The sequence below is a fragment of the Ranitomeya variabilis genome, chromosome 3 (assembly GCF_051348905.1).
Source record: "Ranitomeya variabilis isolate aRanVar5 chromosome 3, aRanVar5.hap1, whole genome shotgun sequence".
NCBI classification, from domain to species: domain Eukaryota; kingdom Metazoa; phylum Chordata; class Amphibia; order Anura; family Dendrobatidae; genus Ranitomeya; species Ranitomeya variabilis.
In genome coordinates, this window is record NC_135234.1 from 162,548,118 (window position 1) to 162,570,859 (window position 22,742).

Consider the following 22,742-nt stretch of genomic DNA (forward strand, 5'->3'; position numbering starts at 1 on the left):
TTTTAAAATTGTAGCAATAATTTTTACAACGAAATTTGCAAAAAATATATTTTTGAAGGACCTACTCTAGTTTGAAGTGACTTTGGGGGTCCTATATATAGAAAAACCTCAAAAAGTGAGACCATTTTAAAAACAGCACCTCCTGACATATTGAAAACTGCAGTCAGGTAGTTTATTAACCCTTCAGGTGATTTTCAGGAATGAATGCAAAGTGACATGACAGGAATGAAAAGGTATATTTTTACTACCTAAATGTCGGTAAACTTCTGAACAGGCCATCATAGCTGGCAGACTCTAAGATGGCAAACATCAGGACCACACAATCAATCTCAGGGTGCCGATTGGGATTAAGAGGAAGCCCCCACGCTGTTAACCATTTACACGATGTAGTCAATATTGACAGCAGCAACTAAGAGGTTAAACCGATATGGACGGTGACAACACGGATAGTGGCTGATGCAGCAAGTTGTCAGCTTAGGCTTCTTTCACACTAGCTCGGGCTAGCGTTGTCTCCGCCGCACAACGGGTGCAGCGGATGCATTTTTCCAGCGCATCTGCTGCCCCATTGTGAGGTGCGGGGAAGTGCGGGGAGGTGGGGGCGGAGTTCCGGCCGCGCATGCGCGGTCGGAAAAAGCGGACCGTCGGGAGCAAAAAACGTTACATGTAATGTTTTTTGGTCCCGACTGTCCGCCACAGCACGGCGCAACCGTCGCACGACGGTTGCGACGTGTGGCAATGCGTCGCAAATGCGTCGCTAATGTTAGTCAATGCAGAAAACACGCATCCTGCAAGCACTTTTGCAGGATGCGTTTTTTCGGCAAAACGACGCATTTGCGACGTATTGCAGTTAACGCTAGTGTGAAAGTAGCCTAAGTGTACAGCCGACAGCTGCTGGATTGTCACCTGTATTGGGAAGCTGTTCTCATATCTCAGGTCAGCAGAAAGACGTATTGGTGGTCATTAAGGGATTAAAGGGAATCTGTCAGCAGATTTTTGCCTACATCATACTGCTCTCTGATAAGTTAGCAAAGAGAATCTGTATCCAACGATGCATCACATATTACTGAGTGTAACCACTCAAATAATCACAGCGGTTAGATCTAGCATGAAGCAGAGCTGAAAAGCTGCCCCCAACCACTCCAGCCTCTCATGTACCAAGTCCATAGACAATGAGCTGCCTATCACAGGAGGGGGCGCGTTGGACCTAGGCTCACACGAACAGCGAGCCACAGCAACTGCAGCTTAAAAAAAAAATAATAAAAAAAAAAATTGATCACTGTAAGCAAACAAAATCTCGGAGCCTGATAAGAGGCATATCAGAAATATGTGCTTAGCTCCTACTTAATGTTGTCTTCTAATTACATGGCAAAAATCTTCTGACAGATTCCCTTTGCAATATTTTAATCATATTATACAGCGCTGTGTACTTACAATTGCTCGTTTTGCCTTTCTACCCAATACTTCTTTCCCCTGCTCTATGTAGAAACAGGATATTTTTTGTCCCTGTATTTATAATAATTTCCCTCTTCAATTCCTGACCCAGCTGCTCGTCCTCCCCTGCCAGGGACTTTTGCAGTGACTTATGACTCAACAGGGAAAATGGACCTCCTGCTTTTACACACAGCTTCGAAGGATTCAGCTAGTCAGGTTTTAGTCATGTGATGTCACAGATCTAATGGAAAACAGATTAACTGGGTAGAAAGGCAAAATGACCAAGTACAGAGTGCTGTAGAATCTGACCAATATATTATGAGGATAAACCTTTTTATGGGAGTGCTTCTTTAAAGAGTCATACGAGTAGGAGGCAGGTGAAGACACACATTAGCCAGTCCCCATACATGTCCTTTCTGGCTTCAATGATCATACACAGGTGTCTTAAAGTGAATCTGTCACCACATTTGATTTATCTAAACTATTAATATAAGACATACAGGTAAGACTTTTTCAGCATTCTATAACCTGTACGCCGATAGCAGATGCCTTCCTGTTGAGAAATCATCTATCATTTCAAATAAATGACCCCTTCCAGTCTCTGGGGAGGATGTGGTCAGAAAGATAACTCCACCTGTAGAGCTTATTTTACATGAAGGGGAGTTACTAGTGAGACAAGTAACTAAATTGAGAATGAAATTTGCAAACATTTTTTATTCTCTCTGAGCTCTACTGCATTGCAAGAATATTGCAGCTTTGTTTGCCTGTGAGCTGGAAGCTGAAGCAGAGAGGAACCTGCAGATGTGTCAGTTACAGTCACACACAGCTCTGCAGTGAGATCTGACATGACACATTACTCTGGTATCTCCCTCTTCTATTTAAAGCAAGCTATGGAGGCAGATAATATCCTCCCAGAGCCTGGAAAAGGTCATTTATATGAAGTGATAAAAAATGATTTGTCAACAAGGCAACTGATATGAGGCATACATGTAGGACTTTTTCCAGCTATTACCTGTATGTCCATGCTGTGCTATCTGTATACTCTTGCTTCCCCCCTGCCCAGGAGATGTGGTATGATCAGACCATGTTCCTGTATGGTCAGCAGGGCTGTGGAGTTGGAGTCGTTGAGTCGGAGTCCATTTTGTTGGAGTCGGTATAAAATGGACCAGCTCCGACTCCTAAAATATATAATAAATTGGGTACAGTAGTTCAATGCAGCTTGTGGGGAATAATTTTTATCATAATTTGGGAAAGCAATGAAATGTCCTATAAATGTCTGTGTTATTCCTGATCTAAGGTCTAGACTTTAAGCTGAGATGAATCTGTGCTGCAGTTTATGTTCATGATAAGTAGTGAGGCGCCTCCTCTACAGAGAAGGGGAAAAAATAAACACACAGGGAAGGAAAGCCTACATTCATCTCAGAACTTCTAGAGTGAACAAGAAAGCAGGATTAAAGAAGGTAAGTACTTCCTAAAGCATATCTAAACTTTCAATAAACTGTGCATAAATCAATAGTCCAGTATATGTTGTCTCTGTATGCTTGATGTTTTAGTTGTTTTTTCCTCTTAGCTCATGTTTGGAGAAATTAGCTGCTCTGATGACTTATATTCCATGTATAGTGTATACAAAGGGAAAAATGTTTTCTAACATCTCAAATTCGGAAATACAGTATCAGGATCGATGAGGGTGTGTGTGTGTGTGTGTGTGTGTGTGTGTGTGTGTGTGTGTTCTGGAATGTGATTTAGTGCAAACATGCTCCCTCCCTCCTCTTCATAGACTGTGAAGAAATATGATGTGAAGCATTTAGTGAGCTGTACCCTGTGTACCCTGCTGAGACAAGCCTTGACATTGAAAGTTCAGAGTAAAGTTATTTAACACCACATTTTACAAACTTCATACTTATTTGTCCTATTGATTTATGCAAAGATTGTTTTATTTCTATCCCAAATTATATACAGTGCACAATTCCATATTCTTGCAAATATTACATTTTATTATATTTTTTTTTTACAGGACAAAGTTATTTTGAGAGCGAATTTACATAATTACAAAGTGTCTAAGAAGCATCTTATGAAGTCCTCTGGATTTGAGCATTTCACAGTGACTCAAGATACTAAACATTTTGTTTGTCAGTGTATAAGTGACCAAGATGAAAAATGCTGTGATTCCAAAATCAGTGCATACTCAGGCAGCGGTAAAAATGTTCCTTCAAGAGCTTCCAATATAAGAAAACATTTACAATGCTGCCACCCAGAAGTTTACAAAGCTGTGACTGAAAAAGATCAAAGCAGCACCAAGAAACCAGAGACTCGCACTTCCCGCAAGGCAAAGGAGGAGGAAAGAGCGTCTCAAACATCAGTTACAAGATATTTTGTAAGTGACAAATTTACTGTAACAATGACGTATCGTTTCTCCTTAAGGAGAGTGACACACCATCTCTGGCTTGTCAAGGTAAGGAGGCTTATTTGCCGTACAATGCTCCTCTGGGAAATTAAATATGCAAATTGCCTCTTCTGAGAAAAAGAGGACTTAACTCTATAGCGCCACCTGTTGGAAGTAGCGATCCTGTCTTCAACGATGACCGCTGTGCTCTGCTTTACGGCCGGCCGGCGCTAATACATTCAGTGCAGGTTAGCCGCCGGCGGGGGACGTGACAGACATCAGAAGGTGAGTATGTAGTGGTTTTTTTTTTTACTTTTACAATGGTAACCAGGGTAAATATCGGGTTACTAAGTGCGGCCCTGCGCTTAGTAACCCGATGTTTACCCTGGTTACAAGTGAACACATCGCTGGATCGGTGTCACACACACCGATCCAGCGATGACAGCGGGTGATCAGCGACGAAATAAAGTTCTGGACTTCTAGCTCCGACCAACGATATCACAGCGGGATCCAGATCGCTGCTGCGTGTCAAACACAACGAGATCGCTATCCAGGACGCTGCAACATCACGGATCGTCATCGTTCTCGCTGCAAAGTCGCTTAGTGTGAAGGTACCTTAAGAGGTGCGAAGAGTTATTCCATTACCAGTTCAACAGTGATTGCATCAACAGGCCAACAATAATCTGATGATGGAAAACCCCATTACCATTCTAAAGATCCCCATACACAGTTAATGGTTTGGCTGATGGCCATGACTACCAAGCCCCTCATCAACAGGTTTGCTCTGCCAACTTCTCTGGGAGTCAGATATGCCATAGGAAATCCAATGTGCCTGATTTTTCTCTCACTGGACATCATCTGTCGGTTCGCTCGATGCTAATCTAATCTGTATGGGGGACCTCAAACGTGACAAAGTATAGAATGCGGTGTCAGGTGCACTTTATTCAGGCTGTATAAATTAAGAAGTATATTTTTTTTTGTTTTGCCATCATAACAGTACAGACATTTCATCAGAAGATGATTCTACTCGCGCAGCACTTTTAGAAGCTACAACAAGGAAGCAACAGTCACAATATGCTCTAACAAGGCATCAGACGTTCTGAAGAAAACACTGCAAGACGGATTCTTCAAAGACTAAAAAAAAGTAAGTAATACAACTGAAGATAATCTGGAGACAATATATTATTATATAAGGAATGCGGTAGATACATTAGTAGGCGAGCTGGAGCCTTTACTATTACATATATCTGACTCTTTAGAGAACCCTTAATGCCGCCTCGATATATATCACAGCTTGCGCTCTCACTGCTGAGATTTACAGGGAATCCTAAGGTCACAGTTAGAAGAATGTACATTAATTATGTACACCAAGTTTAAGAAGACCGTTTAAAAGGCAATTATGTAAATATATTTTTGGAACTGGCATTACAGGCAATTAGTGGGAACCAGACATTGACAGATTGTTATAAAAGAGGAAACTATCACATTTGCATCACTAAAACAATATATACACGCACCAACATTATTTATACACACCTATATACACACACATATATATATATACATATATATATATATATATACATACATACACACACATACACACACACACACACACACACACAGTGCAGACCAAAAGTTTGGACACACCTCATTTAAAGATTTTTCTGTATTTTCAGGACTATGAAAATTGTACATTCACACTGAAGGCATCAAAACTATGAACAAACACATGTGGAATTACGGTATATACTTAACAAAACAGTGTGACACAACTGAAATTATGTCTTATATTCTAGGTTCTTCAAAGTAGCCACCTTTTGCTTTGATGACTGCTTTGCACACTCTTGACATTCTCTTGATGAGCTTCAAGAGGTAGTCACCGGAAATGGTTTTCACTTCACAGGTGTGCCCTGTGTTAATAAGTGGGATTTCTTGCCTTATAAATGGGGATGGAACCATCAGTTGTGTTGTGCAGAAGTCTGGTGGATACACAGCTGATAGTCCTACTGAATAGACTGTTAGAATTTGTATTATGGCAAGAAAAAAGCAGCTAAGAAAAACGAGTGGCCATCATTACTTTAAGAAATAAAGGTCAGTCAGTCTGAAAAATTGGTAAAACTTTGAAAGTGTCCCCAAGTGCAGTGGCAAAAACCATCAAGCGCTACAAAGAAACTGGCTCACATGAGGACCACCAAGGAAAGGAAGACCTAGAGTCACCTCTGCTTCTGAGGATAAGTTTATCCGAGTCACCAGCCTCAGAAATCGCAGGTTAACAGCAGCTCAGATTAGAGACCAGGTCAATGCCACACAGAGTTCTAGCAGCAGACACATCTCTACAACAACTGTTAAGAGGAGACTTTGTGCAGCAGGCCTTCATGGTAAAATAGCTGCTAGGAAACCTCTGCTAAGGACAGGCAACAAGCAGAAGAGACTTGTTTGGGCTAAAGAACAAAAGGAATGGACATTAGACCAGTGGAAATCTGTACTTTGGTCTGATGAGTCCAAATTTGAGATCTTTGGTTCCAACCACCGTGTCTTTGTGCGACGCAGAAAAGGTGAACGGATGGACTCTACATGCCTAGTTCCCACCGTGACGCATGGAGGAGGTGTGATAGTGTGGGGGTGCTTTGCTGGTGACACTATTGGGGATTTATTCAAAATTGAAGGAATACTGAATCAGCATGGCTACCACAGCATCTTGCAGCGGCATGCTATTCCATTCGGTTTGCGTTTAGTTGGACCATCATTTATTTTTCAACAGGATAATAACCCCAAACACACCTCCAGGCTGTGTAAGGGCTATTTGACCAAGAAGGAGAGTGATGGGGTGCTACGCCAGATGACCTGGCCTCCAGTCACCAGACCTGAACCCAATCAAGATGGTTTGGGGTGAGCAGGACCGCAGAGTGAAGGCAAAAGGGCCAACAAGTGCTAAGCATCTCTGGGAACTCCTTCAAGATTGTTGGAAGACCATTCCCGGTGACTACTTCTTCAAGCTCATGAAGAGACTGTCAAGAGTGTGCAAAGCAGTCACCAAAACAAAAGGTGGCTACTTTGAAGAACTTAGAATAGAAGACATAATTTCAGTTGTTTCACACTTTTTTGTTAAGTATATAATTACACATGTGTTAATTCATAGCTTTGATGCCTTCAGTGTGAATGTACAATTTTCATAGTCATGAAAATACAGAAAAACCTTTAATGATATGTATTACACACACTGCTCAAAAAATAAAGGGAACACTTTAACAACAGAATAGATCTCCAAGTAAATCGAACTTCTGTGAAATCAAACTTTCCACTTAGGGAGCAATACTGACAATCAATTTCACATGCTGTTGTGCAAATGGAATAGACAACAGACAGAAATTATTGGCAATTATCAAGACACTCAATAAAGGAGTTGTTCTGCAGGTGGGGACCACAGACCACATCTCAGTACCAATGCTTTCTGGCTGATGTTTTGGTCCCTTGAATGTTGGTTGTGCTTTCAACTCATGGTAGCATGAGACGGACTCTACAACCCACACAAGTGGCTTAGGTAGTGCAGCTCATCCAGGATGGCACATCAATGCGAGATGTGGCAAGAAGGTTTGTTGTGTGTCAGTGTAGTGTTCAGCGTGGAGAGCCATCTGCTGCCTGCAACATGCTTCAGCATGACTGGTTGGCAGTGGGTCAGTAATGGTGTGGGATGGCATTTCTTTGGAGGGCCGCACAGCCCTCCATGTGCTCGCCAGAGGTAGCCTGACTGCCATTAGGTACCGAGATGAAATACTCAGACCCCTTGTGTGACCATATGCTGGTGCGGTTGGCCCTGGGTTGCTCCTAATGCAGGACAATGCCAGACCTCATGTGGCTGGAGTGTGTCAGCAGTTCCTGTATGATGAAGGCTTTGAAGCTATGGACTAGCCCGCCCGTTCTCCAGACCTGAGTCCGATTGAACACATCTGGGACATCATGTCTCGCACCATCCACCAACGTCACATTGCACCACAGGCTGTCCAGGAGTTGGCGGATGCTTTAGTCCAGGTCTGGGAGGAGAACCCTCAGTAGACCATCCGCTGCCTCATCAGGAGCATGCCCAGGCATTGTAGGGAGGTCATACAGGCACATGGAGGCAACACACACACAACTGAACATCATTTCCTTGTCTTGAGGCATTTCCACTGAAATTGGATCAGCCTGTAATTTGATTTTCCACTTTGATTTTGAGTATCCTTCCAAATCCAGACCTCTATGGGATATTCATTTTGATTTACATTGATCATTTTTAGTTTTTTTTGTTGTCAACACATTCCACTATGCAATGAATAAAGATTTGCAAGTGAAATATTTCATTCAGTGAGATACATATTAAAAAAAAAAAGAATTATATACACATATATACATACACACATACATACATCCCCATATCCATACACATATATATATATATATATATATATATATATATATATATATATATATATATATTACATTTTTAGGACCACAAGATACTATTTGTTAAAAGAAATAAGTCAGCCAACAGCCACATTACTGTTTTGCACTGTTTCCCCAAGTGCACTTTGTTTCTGAAGTGGAAAAGCTTCCTTAAGGCTAATGCTCCCCAAATGTCCCGGAGACTCCAGTAACAGGAGGCATATAATCAGGGCACTGCACTTTTTTTTTTTTTTTAATAAATACTCCTTTCTTGTCCGACAGTGTCAGGAAGTGAGGAAAATATATATGTATATCTAACCTGGGGTCACTACTTAGAGGGAACAGGTCTGGGGTTCTATACAAATGTATTTAATTTTTGTGTAATATTTTTCTTTTAGTTTTTAACAGATCAAAACATTTTTTAGCAACATTCCAGAATACCACAAAAACACACATTTTCTGGTTATCAAAGACCGGCATGAAACTAAAGTAATATTAAAAACCCGTATCTGTGGCCTTTTTTTTTAGACTCTTAACCGTATTCTTTTAATTCAGTTAAACGCTTAGACTAATAAGCGTCACCTTGCAGATACGCAGGAAAAAAGCAGAACTTAAAAATCATTACTCTGGTTCATGCTGGATATGTATACACACACACACCTAGCATGCCCCCTAGAGTTTTGAAGTGGTAGCACATATTCCAATGCCATACTATTGCCACACAGCTGTTCTCTGTGTATGAATTCACACTGACCACTGCCCTTTAACCCTTTAGATGCTGCTATTAATAGTGAGTGTGGGGGCTCCCCATTTAACCCCATCGGCACCCTGAAATCATATGTGTGGTCACGATGGATGCCACGGAAATTCACGTCCAAATATCGGACTTAAGAGTCTGCTGGTTATAGTGACGTGTGTTTAGAAGTTAGCAACATTTAGGTGGTTACCTTTTTTTTTTCACGGTCATCATGCCAGTTTGCATTAGTTCCTGAAAAGCACCTAAAGGGTTAAACATACCTGCAATCAACTTTGAATATGTTGAGGGGTGCGGTTTTTAAAATATCACTTTTGGGGCTCTCAATATACAGGGCCCCGAAGATAAATCCAAAACTGAAAAAGGCACTAAAAAAATGAGCGCTGTAAATTTGCTTTAAAATTGTTAGCCATTTTCCATTTGTTTTCATCATGTTTATGATGAAAAGCAGACAGAGGGAAATGTTATATAATAACTATTTTGTGTTTCACTGTTCGGATTACAAGGGAAAAATCAACGTATGAAAACTGCAAATTTTTTTAGAAGTTTGTCAAGTTTGATTTTTTTTTTTTCAAAATCAATGCAAAACATCTACCTAAATTTACCATCATGAAATAACATTACATTTTGTTGCCTTTTGCAGGAACAATAAATGGACACCACTAGAAATCCTTATATCTCATGGACGATCCATTTAGGAGAGAAAATGGATAATTCTATGCCACATACTGATAACGCCACATTAATGGACAATTCGACCACGTGCACTACGGATGAATCCTTACTCAATTATACTCTCGTGTTTTTCTACTCTCTCATTTTTATCATTGGACTGATGGGCAATGGTTTGGCACTGTATGTGTTTTTACGTATTCACCGCAAAAGAAACTCTGTGCAGGTGTACCTGCTAAACACGGCCATTGCCGATCTGCTCTTGATTGTTTGCCTTCCATTTCGGATAATATATCACTTTTCAAAACAGTGGAAAATGGGCATCGTTTTCTGCAAGGTTGTCGGCAACCTGTTTTACATGAACATGTACATAAGTATTGTGCTTTTGGGTCTCATCAGCATGGATCGTTACGTGAAAGTGAAGAAATCTCAGCGAGGGCAGAGTGTGTCGAAAAGGAAATGTAGCATCCAGATCTGCTGCTGCCTGTGGGCGGGCGCCATCCTCTCCGGGACACTGCTCATTGCTACACAATCATTCGGAAAACAACCCGACAACAACGAGTGTTTCCAATACACAGACCGGAAACGCCAGATTTGGCAAGCGGCATTTAATTACTTTGTCGTGTTAGTCTTTTGGATTGTTTTTGTAATGCTTATATTATCCTATGTAAAGATTGGAAAAAACCTTCAGAAGATCTCCAGGGAGCGGGCGTACTTCCCAAGTGCTGGGAGGTACAATGCGACGGCATACAAGTCATTCTTTGTGCTCTTCATCTTCACCACCTGCTTTGTGCCATATCACACATTTAGGATTGCTTACATCGCAACCCAACTGCAAACGCTCTCTTGTTACTGGGTGGATATAGTTCACAAAACCAACGAAGTTACCCTCATGCTGTCTGCCTGTAACAGCTGTCTGGACCCCATCATGTACTTCTTACTGTCCAACAGCGTCCGGAGAACCGTGAGACAGCTTCTCTGCAGAGTCAGCCGAGATGGCAGCAAGAGCGAAAGCAACACATCAGATCTCCATCCAGGACATACGCTACCGGACAGTATCACCAACGCGCAATCACAGACTCCTACTCCGTTAAGTAGAAGAAAAATCAGAATGACTGTAAGTCAAAATATTGAATGGCACAAGCAAAGGGTTTAGACACCATTGGCACAGGATTTTTACACCTTAGTATAAAAGTTTTATCAGCAACCACCAAGTCACAGTCTAATCTTTATTCCTTTACTCATTCATTTTTTTAACCAAGATATGCAGTTTTAAATCTAGTCCATGTTTCACCTAGTTCTTTTGTATGGGTGCCCTCCCCACCCACCACATTCCCGCCTACAAATGGACAGCAAGTGTGATGTCTACATGACCCAGATGTGTTTCTACATCAGCACTGCCTGATCTTCGATTTCCACTAAGGTTTTCTCTGCCCTCAGTATAACATGGATGCTTTCTCCACTCTCCAATATTCTGTGTACAACCATTTCCTCACCCTATTGCCATTGTCAAACAGAAATGAGAGAGAAAAAAAAAAAAAAAAGACATTGCAGTAGAGCTCCAATGGATTGGCTGTATATTTCGCAGACCGATTAGATGAAGGACTTGCACACACTGTGTAACAGCAACATGGTATGAGACTCTTTAATGACAGCTATTTAGAAAGTTGCTAAATTTTGCATTTTAAGTAGCAAATTACCCACAAAGAATTCAGTGCAAGATTGTACATATAGTTTACACTTCAAGGAAGCATTTTTTTTATTTTTTTTTATTTAAACACACTAAAGTGGTCTATACACACATGGAGAGGTTAGTGGCTGCAAGAACCCCACGGGGCTGCCTTTTGTCTATTAAATGATGCTCTAGAAAGGAAAAAATAAATTAATGCTCAAAATCAGTGATCGTGTATATAGCTAAATTATATAGTGACAGCAAAGGTGTACATAGTATTTTATGTAAAAAGTGAAGTAGGAGATGGTGTAATGAAAATAAACTACAATTATGCGGCTAACTTTGCTCAATTGGCATTTACCAGTCATGTAATTTTTACCATTTAGAGACAGTTCCAGTTAATCCTTACTCTACTCTAATTTTTACTGACGGCTACACAGCATGGACAGTTCAGAAACTTTGTAATACATTGGGAGATATATCATTCCACCTATAAGTTTTAAAACTATAAAATGTAGCACAAGGTGTACTTTCAAAGCACCAGTCTGAACACTTGACACCTGCACAACATTTATGGCGCAAGTCAAAAGAAGGTGTATGGAGCGGGCTCAAGAAGTCACCCCTTTCTCAGCAGGTGATGGCTGTGTGTTACAGCCAGGACTTGCCTCTAGGACCTCTTCCCACGATTGTTAACCTGTTAAATACCGATGCCAAATTTCTGACAGCGGTATTTATATTGGGATGCGTAATTCCATGCACCTGTGAAGTGATCGCAGGTCATCGATGGGTTGCTACGACAGCTAGGGGGTCTACTGAAGACCAGTGATGATCATTCTGGAGCTACTCAAACACTATGGCCGTGCTTCAAAAGGAGACTGATTTTGGCTATATACAGCGATGCTGTGGCATTGCTACACATAGCCCAAGTGATCAGACAATCAGCTTCAAGTCCCCTAAGGGGGCAAACAAGAACAGTAGTAATCACAATAAACTTGCTACATAAAGTGAGTACATGAATGGATATTACAAGCATGAGATGATGGAAAAAATGGTGCTGGCCCAAGATTTAACAAAATGTAGTATTGAAAATGCAACTGATTTTTCCAGAGTCCCTAAGCATCGGTAAAAAACCTGGTCTGGGTTGCAAGGGCTACACAGAAACTGGTGGCTTCAGTAGCCCTATGCTCCTATGCTCATGTGATACTGAAGAAGCAAAGCCATCTCTGCTTGCAACCAAGCCATGGTGCCAAACTGCTGATTACCAGGAGTGCTGCCGTCCAAAATATTAGGTTTCTTAATAGTTAAAACTTGCCCACTTGCTGAGCGAGGTGAAGAACTAGGACATATTTAGCTTATTAGACCTTCTCGATCAAAATATAAGCATTAAAATACATTGATGTATATTTAGGAAAAATTTACAATAACCCTTTACTAAACCACATTGTGAAAGGAAGTCCTGCAGCAACATGCACAGTGTAGGCTCAGCTGCCGGGAGATGTATCTGGCACCTTCTCCTGCAACACACCGCTAATAGCACTGCAGTTGTGCCACATGAACAAGTATCAAGTACATGTAGATCTATGGTTTTCCCATTTCTTGAAATCTATGAAAATCATACATCATAGCTCAGTTTACACACAGGACTATAGAACAGGGTAGTGGTGAGGAACTCTGTTTCCAGGAACTACAGCAAACATACGGTACCCATCACTTTCATTCTGCCTATTAATGTAAAACAGAAAATCTACACATCTATATATATATACACATATGTATGTACACACAACGAATTACATTTAGATAGCGTGTGATATATTCATATATACACTACACACAAACTGAAATACCAAGAATTAAGAGTTGGTGAATTAAATAAGTCACAATAGCGACAGTTAGACAAGTTAATAAAATGCGAAAGACTAAAAGAATTTAGATTATTTAAAAAAATATATATATATAGTTCTTACCGATAACGGTATTTCTCTGAGCCCATGACGGCACCACGGAGAGAGGGGATCCGCCCACCAAGGACAGGAAACCTACAGATAAAAAGGCGGTACCACTCTCCCGCATCAGTTGTTTACTAGAGAACGATGGGAGACTATGGAATAGCGTATTAGTTTTAACATAACTTAATTGAGATACCGCGTGACTTAATCATATAAATAGCATATGGCACTATGTTAGTGTGCACACCCACAAGTGAAGGGAGGGAATGTACGGGTGCCGTCATGGGCTCAGAGAAATACCGTTATCGGTAAGAACTACATTTTTCTCTGATGCCCATGACGGCACCACGGAGAGATTTGCAGAGAATGTACATTCAGGGAGGGACCACCGCTTCCAGAACCCTTTTACCGAAGGTGAGGTCTGAAGAGGAGATAAGGTCCAATCTATAGAATGTAGATGGTGAGGACCAGGTAGCAGCTCTACATATCTGGTCAATTGAAGCTCCGGCCTTCTCCGCCCAAGAAGTTGCTACTGCCTTGACATCTCCCGGGACGGACATTCCACTTGATGAATAAGATAGATCACGGATGCCATCAGCCTATCTCGCCAAAGTGGCTTTGGAGGCCCCCCCCCTTCTGGGGACCCTGAAAACACACAAAAAGAGAGGCATCCTCCCTACTCTCTCTAGTGGCTTCTATGTAATGCATGAGGCATCTCCGGACATCTAGTGTGTGTAAGAATTCTTCCTCCTTGTTTTTAGGGTTGGGACAGAAGGAGGGGAGAGATATCTCTCGAGTTCTATGAAACCGGTATGCTACCTTCGGGAGGTATGCTGGGCCTATTTTGAGAACAACCCTATCCTCCAAGATCTGTGTGTAAGGAGGGTTAGCAGATAGAGCCTGTATGTCGCTAAAGGTACCTTCACACGAAGCGACGCTGCAGCGATAGCGACAACGATGTCGATCGCTGCAGCGTCGCTGTTTGGTCGCTGGAGAGCTGTCACACAGACCGCTCTCCAGCGATCAACTATGCCGAGGTCCCCTGGTAACCAGGGTAAACATCGGGTAACTAAGCGCAGGGCCGCGCTTAGTAACCCGATGTTTACCCTGGTTACCAGCGTAAAATCTAAAAAAAACAAACAGCACATACTTACATTCACGTCCCCCTGCGTCCACTTCCTGACTGACTGAGCGCCGTACAGTGAGAGCAGAGCGGTGACGTCACCGCTGTGCTGCTTTCACTTTCACTTTGCGGCGCTGAGTCAGAGGAGGAAGCAGACTGCAGGGGACGCAATGTGAGTATGTGCTGTTTGTTTTTTTTACATTTTACGCTAGTAACCAGGGTAAACATCGGGTAACTAAGCGCGGCCCTGCGCTTAGTAACCCGATGTTTACCCTGGTTACCAGTGTAAAATATCGCTGGTATCGTTGCTTTTGCTTTCAAACACAACGATACACAGCGATCGGACGACCAAATAAAGTTCTGGACTTTATTCAGCGACCAGCGACATCACAGCAGGATCCTGATCGCTGCTGCGTGTCAAACGAAACGATATCGCTAGCGAGGACGCTGCAACGTCACGGATTGCTAGCGATATCGTTATAATGTCGTTTCGTGTGAAGGTACCTTAACTCTACGTGCAGACATGAGGGCGATGAGCAGGGATGTTTTGAGGGATAGGGAATTTTAATGGGATATCTCCTAAGGGCTCGAAGGGAGATTTAGTCAGGGCTTTAAGGACCAAATTTAAATCACATTGAGGGGTAACTTTTACTGGAAGTGGTCTCGATCTACCTGCTGCCCTGATGAACCTGGAAACCCACCGATTCATAAAGTGATGTTTTAAGGGACAGATTCCCAGAGAAGCCTCTGACAGGGGTTCAAAAGGAGGTTTGGATAGGGATGTAAGATCCAAGTTTAAATCCCAAGGAGGAGTAAACAGAGAGGGGATGGGTCTAGACCTGGCCAACGCTTTGATGAACCTGGATATCCCCTGATTCCTAGCCGGGTCGTAATTGTACAGGGCTCTTAAAGCCAAGACTTGAACTTTTAAAGTATTTGTGGCTAGCCCCTGTTCCAACCCCTTGTGCAGAAACTCTAAGGCAGCTGTTATTGGAAACTCCCTCTTCTAACTTGGAACCTGAAAAGAAGTTCCTCCCGGTTCCCTCCCATGCAGTTTGGTGGTTCCTATATGGTCTTCTCCACTCCTGGAAACATTCACAATCAATATTATGGTTAATATTCTGAGTAGTTGCACCAGTGAAGTCTGGGTGACCAGACTTTTGACCATTGCCACATATTAGGGCTCAGAGTACCAGCCCCCGACCACCTGCACCATATTTCCACGAGGAGGGGACTTGGAGAAGCGACATGTGCCTGTTCAGACTGGATTACCCAGTCATGCACCGCGGCGTCTGTTTGTGTCATAGGGGCGCGCGCTCACCCTGCGCGTGCGCACTAGCCTCCGGTACTGGACTGCGGGAAGATCAAACCAATAACAGTTAGTACATGGATAATGGCAGAGCATTAGGATGTACACCATTACTCATCCAGGAGATCATGTCTATTCCGAATCCTTAGATGTCTAAACCCCAAGCAAGGGTTGGATATTATTGAAACTAAGGAACACACAATCCGGCAGGTAATATTTCCTGACATTACCAGAGTTGGCCTTCTCGTTAGAAGCGCTGAAAGGGAAACGTGGATCATCACTCCTATTATACTGATATTACACACATATACATATCCTAAAAGGCAAGCTTGTCAGTGTTATTTATACACCCAGACAGCCATGGAGGGAGTAGCCTTAAGGTACCTTCACACTAAACAACTTTCCAACGAGAACGACAACGATCCGTGACGTTGCAGCGTCCTGGATAGCGATCTCGTTGAGTTTGACACGCAGCAGCGATCTGGATCCCGCTGTTATATCGCTGGTCGGAGCTAGAAGTCTGGAACTTTATTTGGTCGCTAGATCGGCGTGTATCGTCATGTTTGACAGCAAAAGCAACGATGTCAGCAATGTTTTTACATTGAGCGTGAACGATAAGTGAGTCGCCGTTACGTCACTGGATCGCTCCTGCATCGTTCTGGAGTTGCTGTGTTTGACGTCTCTACAGCGACCTAACAGCGACGCTCCAGCGATCTAGTTTAGGTCGGATCGTTGTCTGTATCGCTGGAGCGTCGCTTAGTGTAACGGTACCTATACTCTATGGCTAGAGAAAAGCAGGTTTCTTCCCACCAGAGAGGTGCTGATTCGCCACAAGGTATCAAAGGCAGACATGCGGTCCCTGGTAACCATAATATTAGACTTATGGGACGAAAATCTGTCTACTGGATGTTAATCAAGGAAACTAGCCTGATTGTCGTATGTGGAATAGGGAACGATTCTTTCCTTCCACCTCTTGGTATTTTCTGCTCCCCAGACAGTAGTATGTCCTTTTATAGGTTGAGAAAACTGTTCCAAACTGCAAATTTACTAAGCCAATTCAAGCATAGCTGTTTGATTGGGTAAGCCCTGTTGTAAAGAATGAAGCAACAGAAGTTGGAACTGGGTACAAAACCACTAGGACTCTATAAGCCAGAGTTGGGGCCCAAGACAAAAATGTGAAGTGGTAGGCCAACGATACGATGTGCAGCCACGCAACACGGCATAAGTCAGAAGGTCTAACCAAGAGGCAAAAAAGGCACCAAGCCCGAAGTACTATGAAGCACAGAGGCACTATGACACTAATGATACCCCCTGAGGCACAGGGGCACTGAAGCAATATGATGCAATAAGATGCCCGTAAGCACACATTTTGATGCATAGAGGCGCTATGAAGCCCTGATGAAAAATGAAGCAAAAAAGCCCAATGAAGCACCATGATGCAACACAATGCATGAAGGCAACATGAAGCACCACGATGCACAGAGGCACCGCAAAGCACCATGACGCAACACAACGCACAGAGGCACCACGATGTAATATGATGCAGAGGCACCATGATGCAACATGAAACACTAATACAACATGATGCATAGAGGAACCATGATGCAATATGATACACAGAGGCACTCAATATGATGCATAGAGGCACTATGATGCAACATGATGCACAGAGGCACTCAATATGATGCATAAAGGCACAATGATGCAATATGAAGCACCGAGGCACTCAGTATGATGCATAGAGGCACCATGATGCAATATGACACACAGGGGCACTCAGTATGATGCATAGAGGCACCATGATGCAATATGACACACAGGGGCACTCAGTATGATGCATAGAGGCACCATGATGTAACATGTTGCACTCAATATAATGCATAGAAGTATTATGATGCAATATGATGTACAGCTGCACACAATATAATGTATAGAGGCACTATGATGCAATATGATACACAGACACGCAATATAATGCATAGAGGCACTATGATGCACAGAGGCACTCAATATAATGCATAGAAGCACTATGATGCAATATGATACACAGAGGCACGCAATATAATGCATAGAGCTACAGTCATGCTTGAAGATGCCAAACAGGCCCACAGTTACAAGCAAAAGAGCAATTTCTCAGAGATACGGATAAGCCTCCACTCTGAATAGTACATCTCATTTGTCAGACTGACCCCACCCGAAGGAGCTAACTAATGAGCCGCAGCTGAAGGGCAGTCTTCATGGAGACAAAGTGCTCCATTAACACCATGTATCCTCCCAAGGCCTAGAGTAGTTAAGACACCGGTTAACAGAGCCAAAAAAAAAATGAAAAACATGCTTCCAAAAAGTCACTCTGTAGTCCAATCATAAGGCTCTGCGCAGACAAGACATGCAACTACAGTAACTTAAGTCAAATCATGAGATGTAGCCTGGACATGTGGCCTTATTATAGCCTAGAGGTCCAAGGCCTAGCTGTGTATATGTGAAAACATACCTTGCACATGAGGCTGTTGTGAATTTGGATTCTGGGCTCCCCCGGTGGCCGCTTGTGGAATTGGATTTGTCATCCTCTTTCCTGTTTCACCTGGTTCCATCAGTAGTGGGTGTCGCTATTTAAGCTCATTTCTCTGGTGGTTTCTTGCCGGTCAACAATGTTATCTGATGCCTCTCAGTGCTTGTTCCTGCTTCTAGACAACTACTAGATAAGTTGGACTTTTGTCCATGTTTCATTTTGCCTATTTGTTCCAGTTCACAGCTGAAGTTTTGTTACTGTGTCTGGAAAGCTCTCGTTGATCAGGGATTGCTACTCTGGCGTTATGAGTTAATGCCAGAGTTTGGGGTAATCTCTGGATGGTGTTTTGTTAGTGTTTTTCTGCTGACCATGAAAGTATACTATCTGTCTTCTGCTGTCTAGTAAGCGGACCTCAAATTTGCTAAGACTATTTTCCTGCTGCGTTTGTTGTTTCATCTGAACTCACCGTCATTATATGTGGGGGGCTACTGTCTTCTTTGGAATATTTCTCTAGAGGTGAGCCAGGTCTTATATTTCCCTCTGCTAGCTATTTAGGTCTTAGGCCAGAGCTGGGCATCTAGCTATAAATAGGAAATGCTACCTGGCTATTTCTAGTTGCGCGGCAGGCTTAGTTCATGGTCAGTATAGTTCCATCTTCCGAGAGCTTGTCCCTCTATAGGCTTGCTATGATCTCTGCCTGCAGAGATCATGACAGTTTGACCGGCCATAAAGTGTTAAAGACCCAGGTTGAGAAAGGAGAGTTATAAGAAGTCTGCTGGAATTTTTTTTTTTTTTTTTCCTCCAGTTTGCCTTGCTGCAGTCTTTTTTCTCTCTCTCCTCCTAATCTCTGTATGGCTCTGTGTGCACCTGACAATAATGGATCTTCAGAGTGTAACTGCGGGTTTGAATAATCTCATCATGAAAGTACAAAATTTACAAGATTTTGTGGTACATGCTCCGGTATCTGAGCCGAGAATTCCTTTGCCGGAGTTCTTCACAGGGAATAGAGCTAGCTTCCAGAATTTCCGAAATAATTGTAAGCTTTATTTGTCCCTGAAGTCTCGTTCAGCTGGAGACCCTGCTCAGCAGGTTAGGATTGTGATTTCCTTGCTCAGGGGTGACCCTCAAGATTGGGCCTTCTCATTGCCAGCAGGGGATCCTGCGTTGCGCGATGTGGATGCGTTTTTTCTGGCCTTGGGCTTGCTTTATGAGGAACCTCATTTGGAACTTCAGGCAGAAAAAACTTTGATGGCACTATCTCAGGGGCAAGACGAAGCTGAAGTTTACTGCCAAAAATTCCGTAAATGGTCTGTGCTTACTCAGTGGAATGAGTGCGCCTTGGCGGCAACTTTCAGAGAAGGCCTCTCTGATGCCGTTAAGGATGTTATGGTGGGGTTCCCTGTGCCTGCAGGTCTGAATGAGTCCATGACAATGGCTATTCAGATTGATAGGCGTCTGCGGGAGCGCAAACCGGTGCACCATCTGGCGGTGTCTTTGGAAAAGACGCCAGAAAGTATGCAGTGTGATAGAATTCTGTCCAGGAGCGAGCGACAGAATTTTAGACGGAAGAATGGATTGTGCTTCTATTGTGGGGATTCTACTCATGTTATATCAGTATGCTCTAGGCGTACAAAGAAGCTTGATAAGTCTGTTTCCATTGGCACCATTCAGTCTAGGTTTATTTTGTCTGTGACCCTGATTTGCTCTTTGTCATCCATTGCCACGGACGCCTATGTTGACTCTGGCGCCGCTCTGAGTCTTATGGATTGGTCCTTTGCCAATCGTTGTGGTTTTGATTTAGAGCCTTTGGAGACTCTTATTCCTCTGAAGGGGATTGACTCCACCCCATTGGCTAATAATAAACCACAATACTGGACACAAGTAACCATGCGTATCAATCCGGATCACCAGGAGATTATTCGTTTCCTGGTGCTGTATAATTTACATGACGATTTGGTACTGGGATTGCCATGGTTGCAGTCTCACAACCCAGTCTTGGACTGGAGAGCAATGTCTGTGTTGAGCTGGGGATGTAAGGGTATTCATGGGGACTTACCTTTGGTTTCTATTTCGTCGTCCATTCCCTCTGAAGTCCCTGAGTTCCTCTCTGATTATCAAGACGTCTTTGACGAACCCAAGCTTGGGTCGTTACCTCCGCACCGTGAGTGCGATTGTGCCATAGATTTGATACCGGGTTGCAAATATCCAAAGGGTCGTTTGTTTAATCTGTCTGTGCCGGAACATGCTGCTATGCGGGAATATATAAAGGAGTCTTTGGAAAAGGGACATATTCGTCCATCTTCTTCTCCCTTGGGAGCTGGGTTTTTCTTTGTCTCAAAAAAAGACGGCTCTTTGAGACCATGTATTGATTATCGGCTTCTGAATAAGATCACTGTTAAGTATCAATACCCATTGCCATTGCTTACTGATTTGTTTGCTCGTATAGAGGGTGCTAAGTGGTTCTCTAAAATTGATCTTCGTGGGGCGTATAATTTGGTGCGGATCAGGCAGGGGGATGAGTGGAAGACCGCATTTAATACGCCCGAGGGCCACTTTGAGTATTTGGTCATGCCTTTTGGTCTTTCTAATGCCCCTTCAGTTTTCCAGTCTTTTATGCATGATATTTTCCGCGATTTTCTGGATAAATTTATGATAATATATCTGGATGATATTCTGATTTTTTCTGATGACTGGGACTCTCATGTCCAGCAGGTCAGGAGAGTTTTTCAGGTTCTGCGGTCTAATTCTTTATGTGTGAAGGGGTCTAAGTGCGTTTTTGGGGTCCAGAAAATTTCCTTTTTGGGGTATATTTTTTCTCCCTCTTCCATTGAGATGGATCCCGTCAAGGTGCAAGCTATTTGTGACTGGACTCAGCCCTCCTCTCTTAAGGGTCTTCAGAGATTTTTGGGCTTTGCCAACTTTTACCGCCGATTTATTGCTGGTTTTTCGGATGTCGTTAAACCACTGACTGATTTGACCAGACAAGGCGCTGATGTTGCTAATTGGTCCCCTCATGCTGTAGAGGCCTTTCAGGAGCTTAAGCACCGTTTTGCCTCTGCCCCTGTGTTGCGTCAGCCTGATGTGAATCTGCCTGTTTCCCAGAAGATGTCTGTCATCTGGGTGGTCTGTGACCGTTTCTCTAAAATGGTCCATTTGGTTCCTCTGCCCAAGTTGCCTTCTTCTTCTGAGTTGGTTCCTCTGTTTTTTCAGAATGTTGTCCGATTGCACGGTATCCCTGAGAATATTGTTTCTGACAGAGGTACCCAATTTGTGTCTAGATTTTGGCGGGCATTCTGTGCTAGGATGGGCATAGATTTGTCTTTTTCATCTGCTTTTCACCCTCAGACTAATGGCCAGACCGAGCGGACTAATCAGACCCTGGAGACATATCTGAGGTGTTTTGTCTCTGCTGACCAGGATGATTGGGTTGCTTTTTTGCCATTGGCAGAGTTCGCCCTCAATAATCGGGCCAGCTCTTCCACCTTGGTGTCCCCGTTTTTCTGTAATTCGGGGTTTCACCCTCGATTTTCCTCCGGTCAGGTGGAATCCTCGGATTGTCCTGGAGTGGATGCGGTGGTGGAGAGATTGCATCACATCTGGGGGCAGGTTATGGACAATTTGAAGTTGTCCCAGGAGAAGACTCAGCGTTTTGCCAACCGTCATCGTCGTGTTGGTTCTCGGCTTTGTGTTGGAGATTTGGTGTGGTTGTCTTCTCGTTTTGTCCCTATGAGGGTCTCTTCTCCTAAGTTTAAACCTCGGTTCATCGGCCCTTATAGAATATTGGAGATTCTTAATCCTGTTTCTTTCCGTTTGGACCTCCCTGCGTCCTTTTCCATTCATAACGTTTTTCATCGGTCGTTATTGCGCAGGTATGAGGTACCTGTTGTACCTTCAGTTGAGCCTCCTGCTCCGGTGTTGGTTGAGGGTGAGTTGGAGTACGTTGTGGAGAAAATTTTGGACTCTCGTGTTTCCAGACGGAGACTCCAGTATCTGGTCAACTGGAAGGGTTACGGCCAGGAGGATAATTCTTGGGTCAATGCATCTGATGTTCATGCTTCTGATCTTGTTCGTGCCTTCCATAGGGCTCATCCTGGTCGCCCTGGTGGATCTGGTGAGGGTTCGGTGCCCCCTCCTTGAGGGGGGGGTACTGTTGTGAATTTGGATTCTGGGCTCCCCCGGTGGCCGCTTGTGGAATTGGATTTGTCATCCTCTTTCCTGTTTCACCTGGTTCCATCAGTAGTGGGTGTCGCTATTTAAGCTCATTTCTCTGGTGGTTTCTTGCCGGTCAACAATGTTATCTGATGCCTCTCAGTGCTTGTTCCTGCTTCTAGACAACTACTAGATAAGTTGGACTTTTGTCCATGTTTCATTTTGCCTATTTGTTCCAGTTCACAGCTGAAGTTTTGTTACTGTGTCTGGAAAGCTCTCGTTGATCAGGGATTGCTACTCTGGCGTTATGAGTTAATGCCAGAGTTTGGGGTAATCTCTGGATGGTGTTTTGTTAGTGTTTTTCTGCTG

The 22,742-nt window shown here is 43.2% G+C and overlaps 2 protein-coding genes across 10 annotated transcripts in view; one reads left to right on the forward strand and one right to left on the reverse strand.

The window, feature by feature from the left end:
• The window catches only part of CASK (calcium/calmodulin dependent serine protein kinase), a 319,197-nt gene that overhangs the window by 158,438 nt on the left and 138,017 nt on the right, over nucleotides 1–22,742 (reverse strand). The gene's annotated exons all lie outside the window — the stretch shown is intronic.
• Nucleotides 4,849–10,876, forward strand: GPR34 (G protein-coupled receptor 34). Its single transcript, XM_077294811.1, has 2 exons — nucleotides 4,849–4,958; nucleotides 9,634–10,876. Exon 2 carries the CDS (start codon nucleotides 9,643–9,645, stop codon nucleotides 10,816–10,818), a length of 1,176 nt encoding a protein of 391 aa, XP_077150926.1. The 5' UTR covers nucleotides 4,849–4,958; nucleotides 9,634–9,642; the 3' UTR covers nucleotides 10,819–10,876.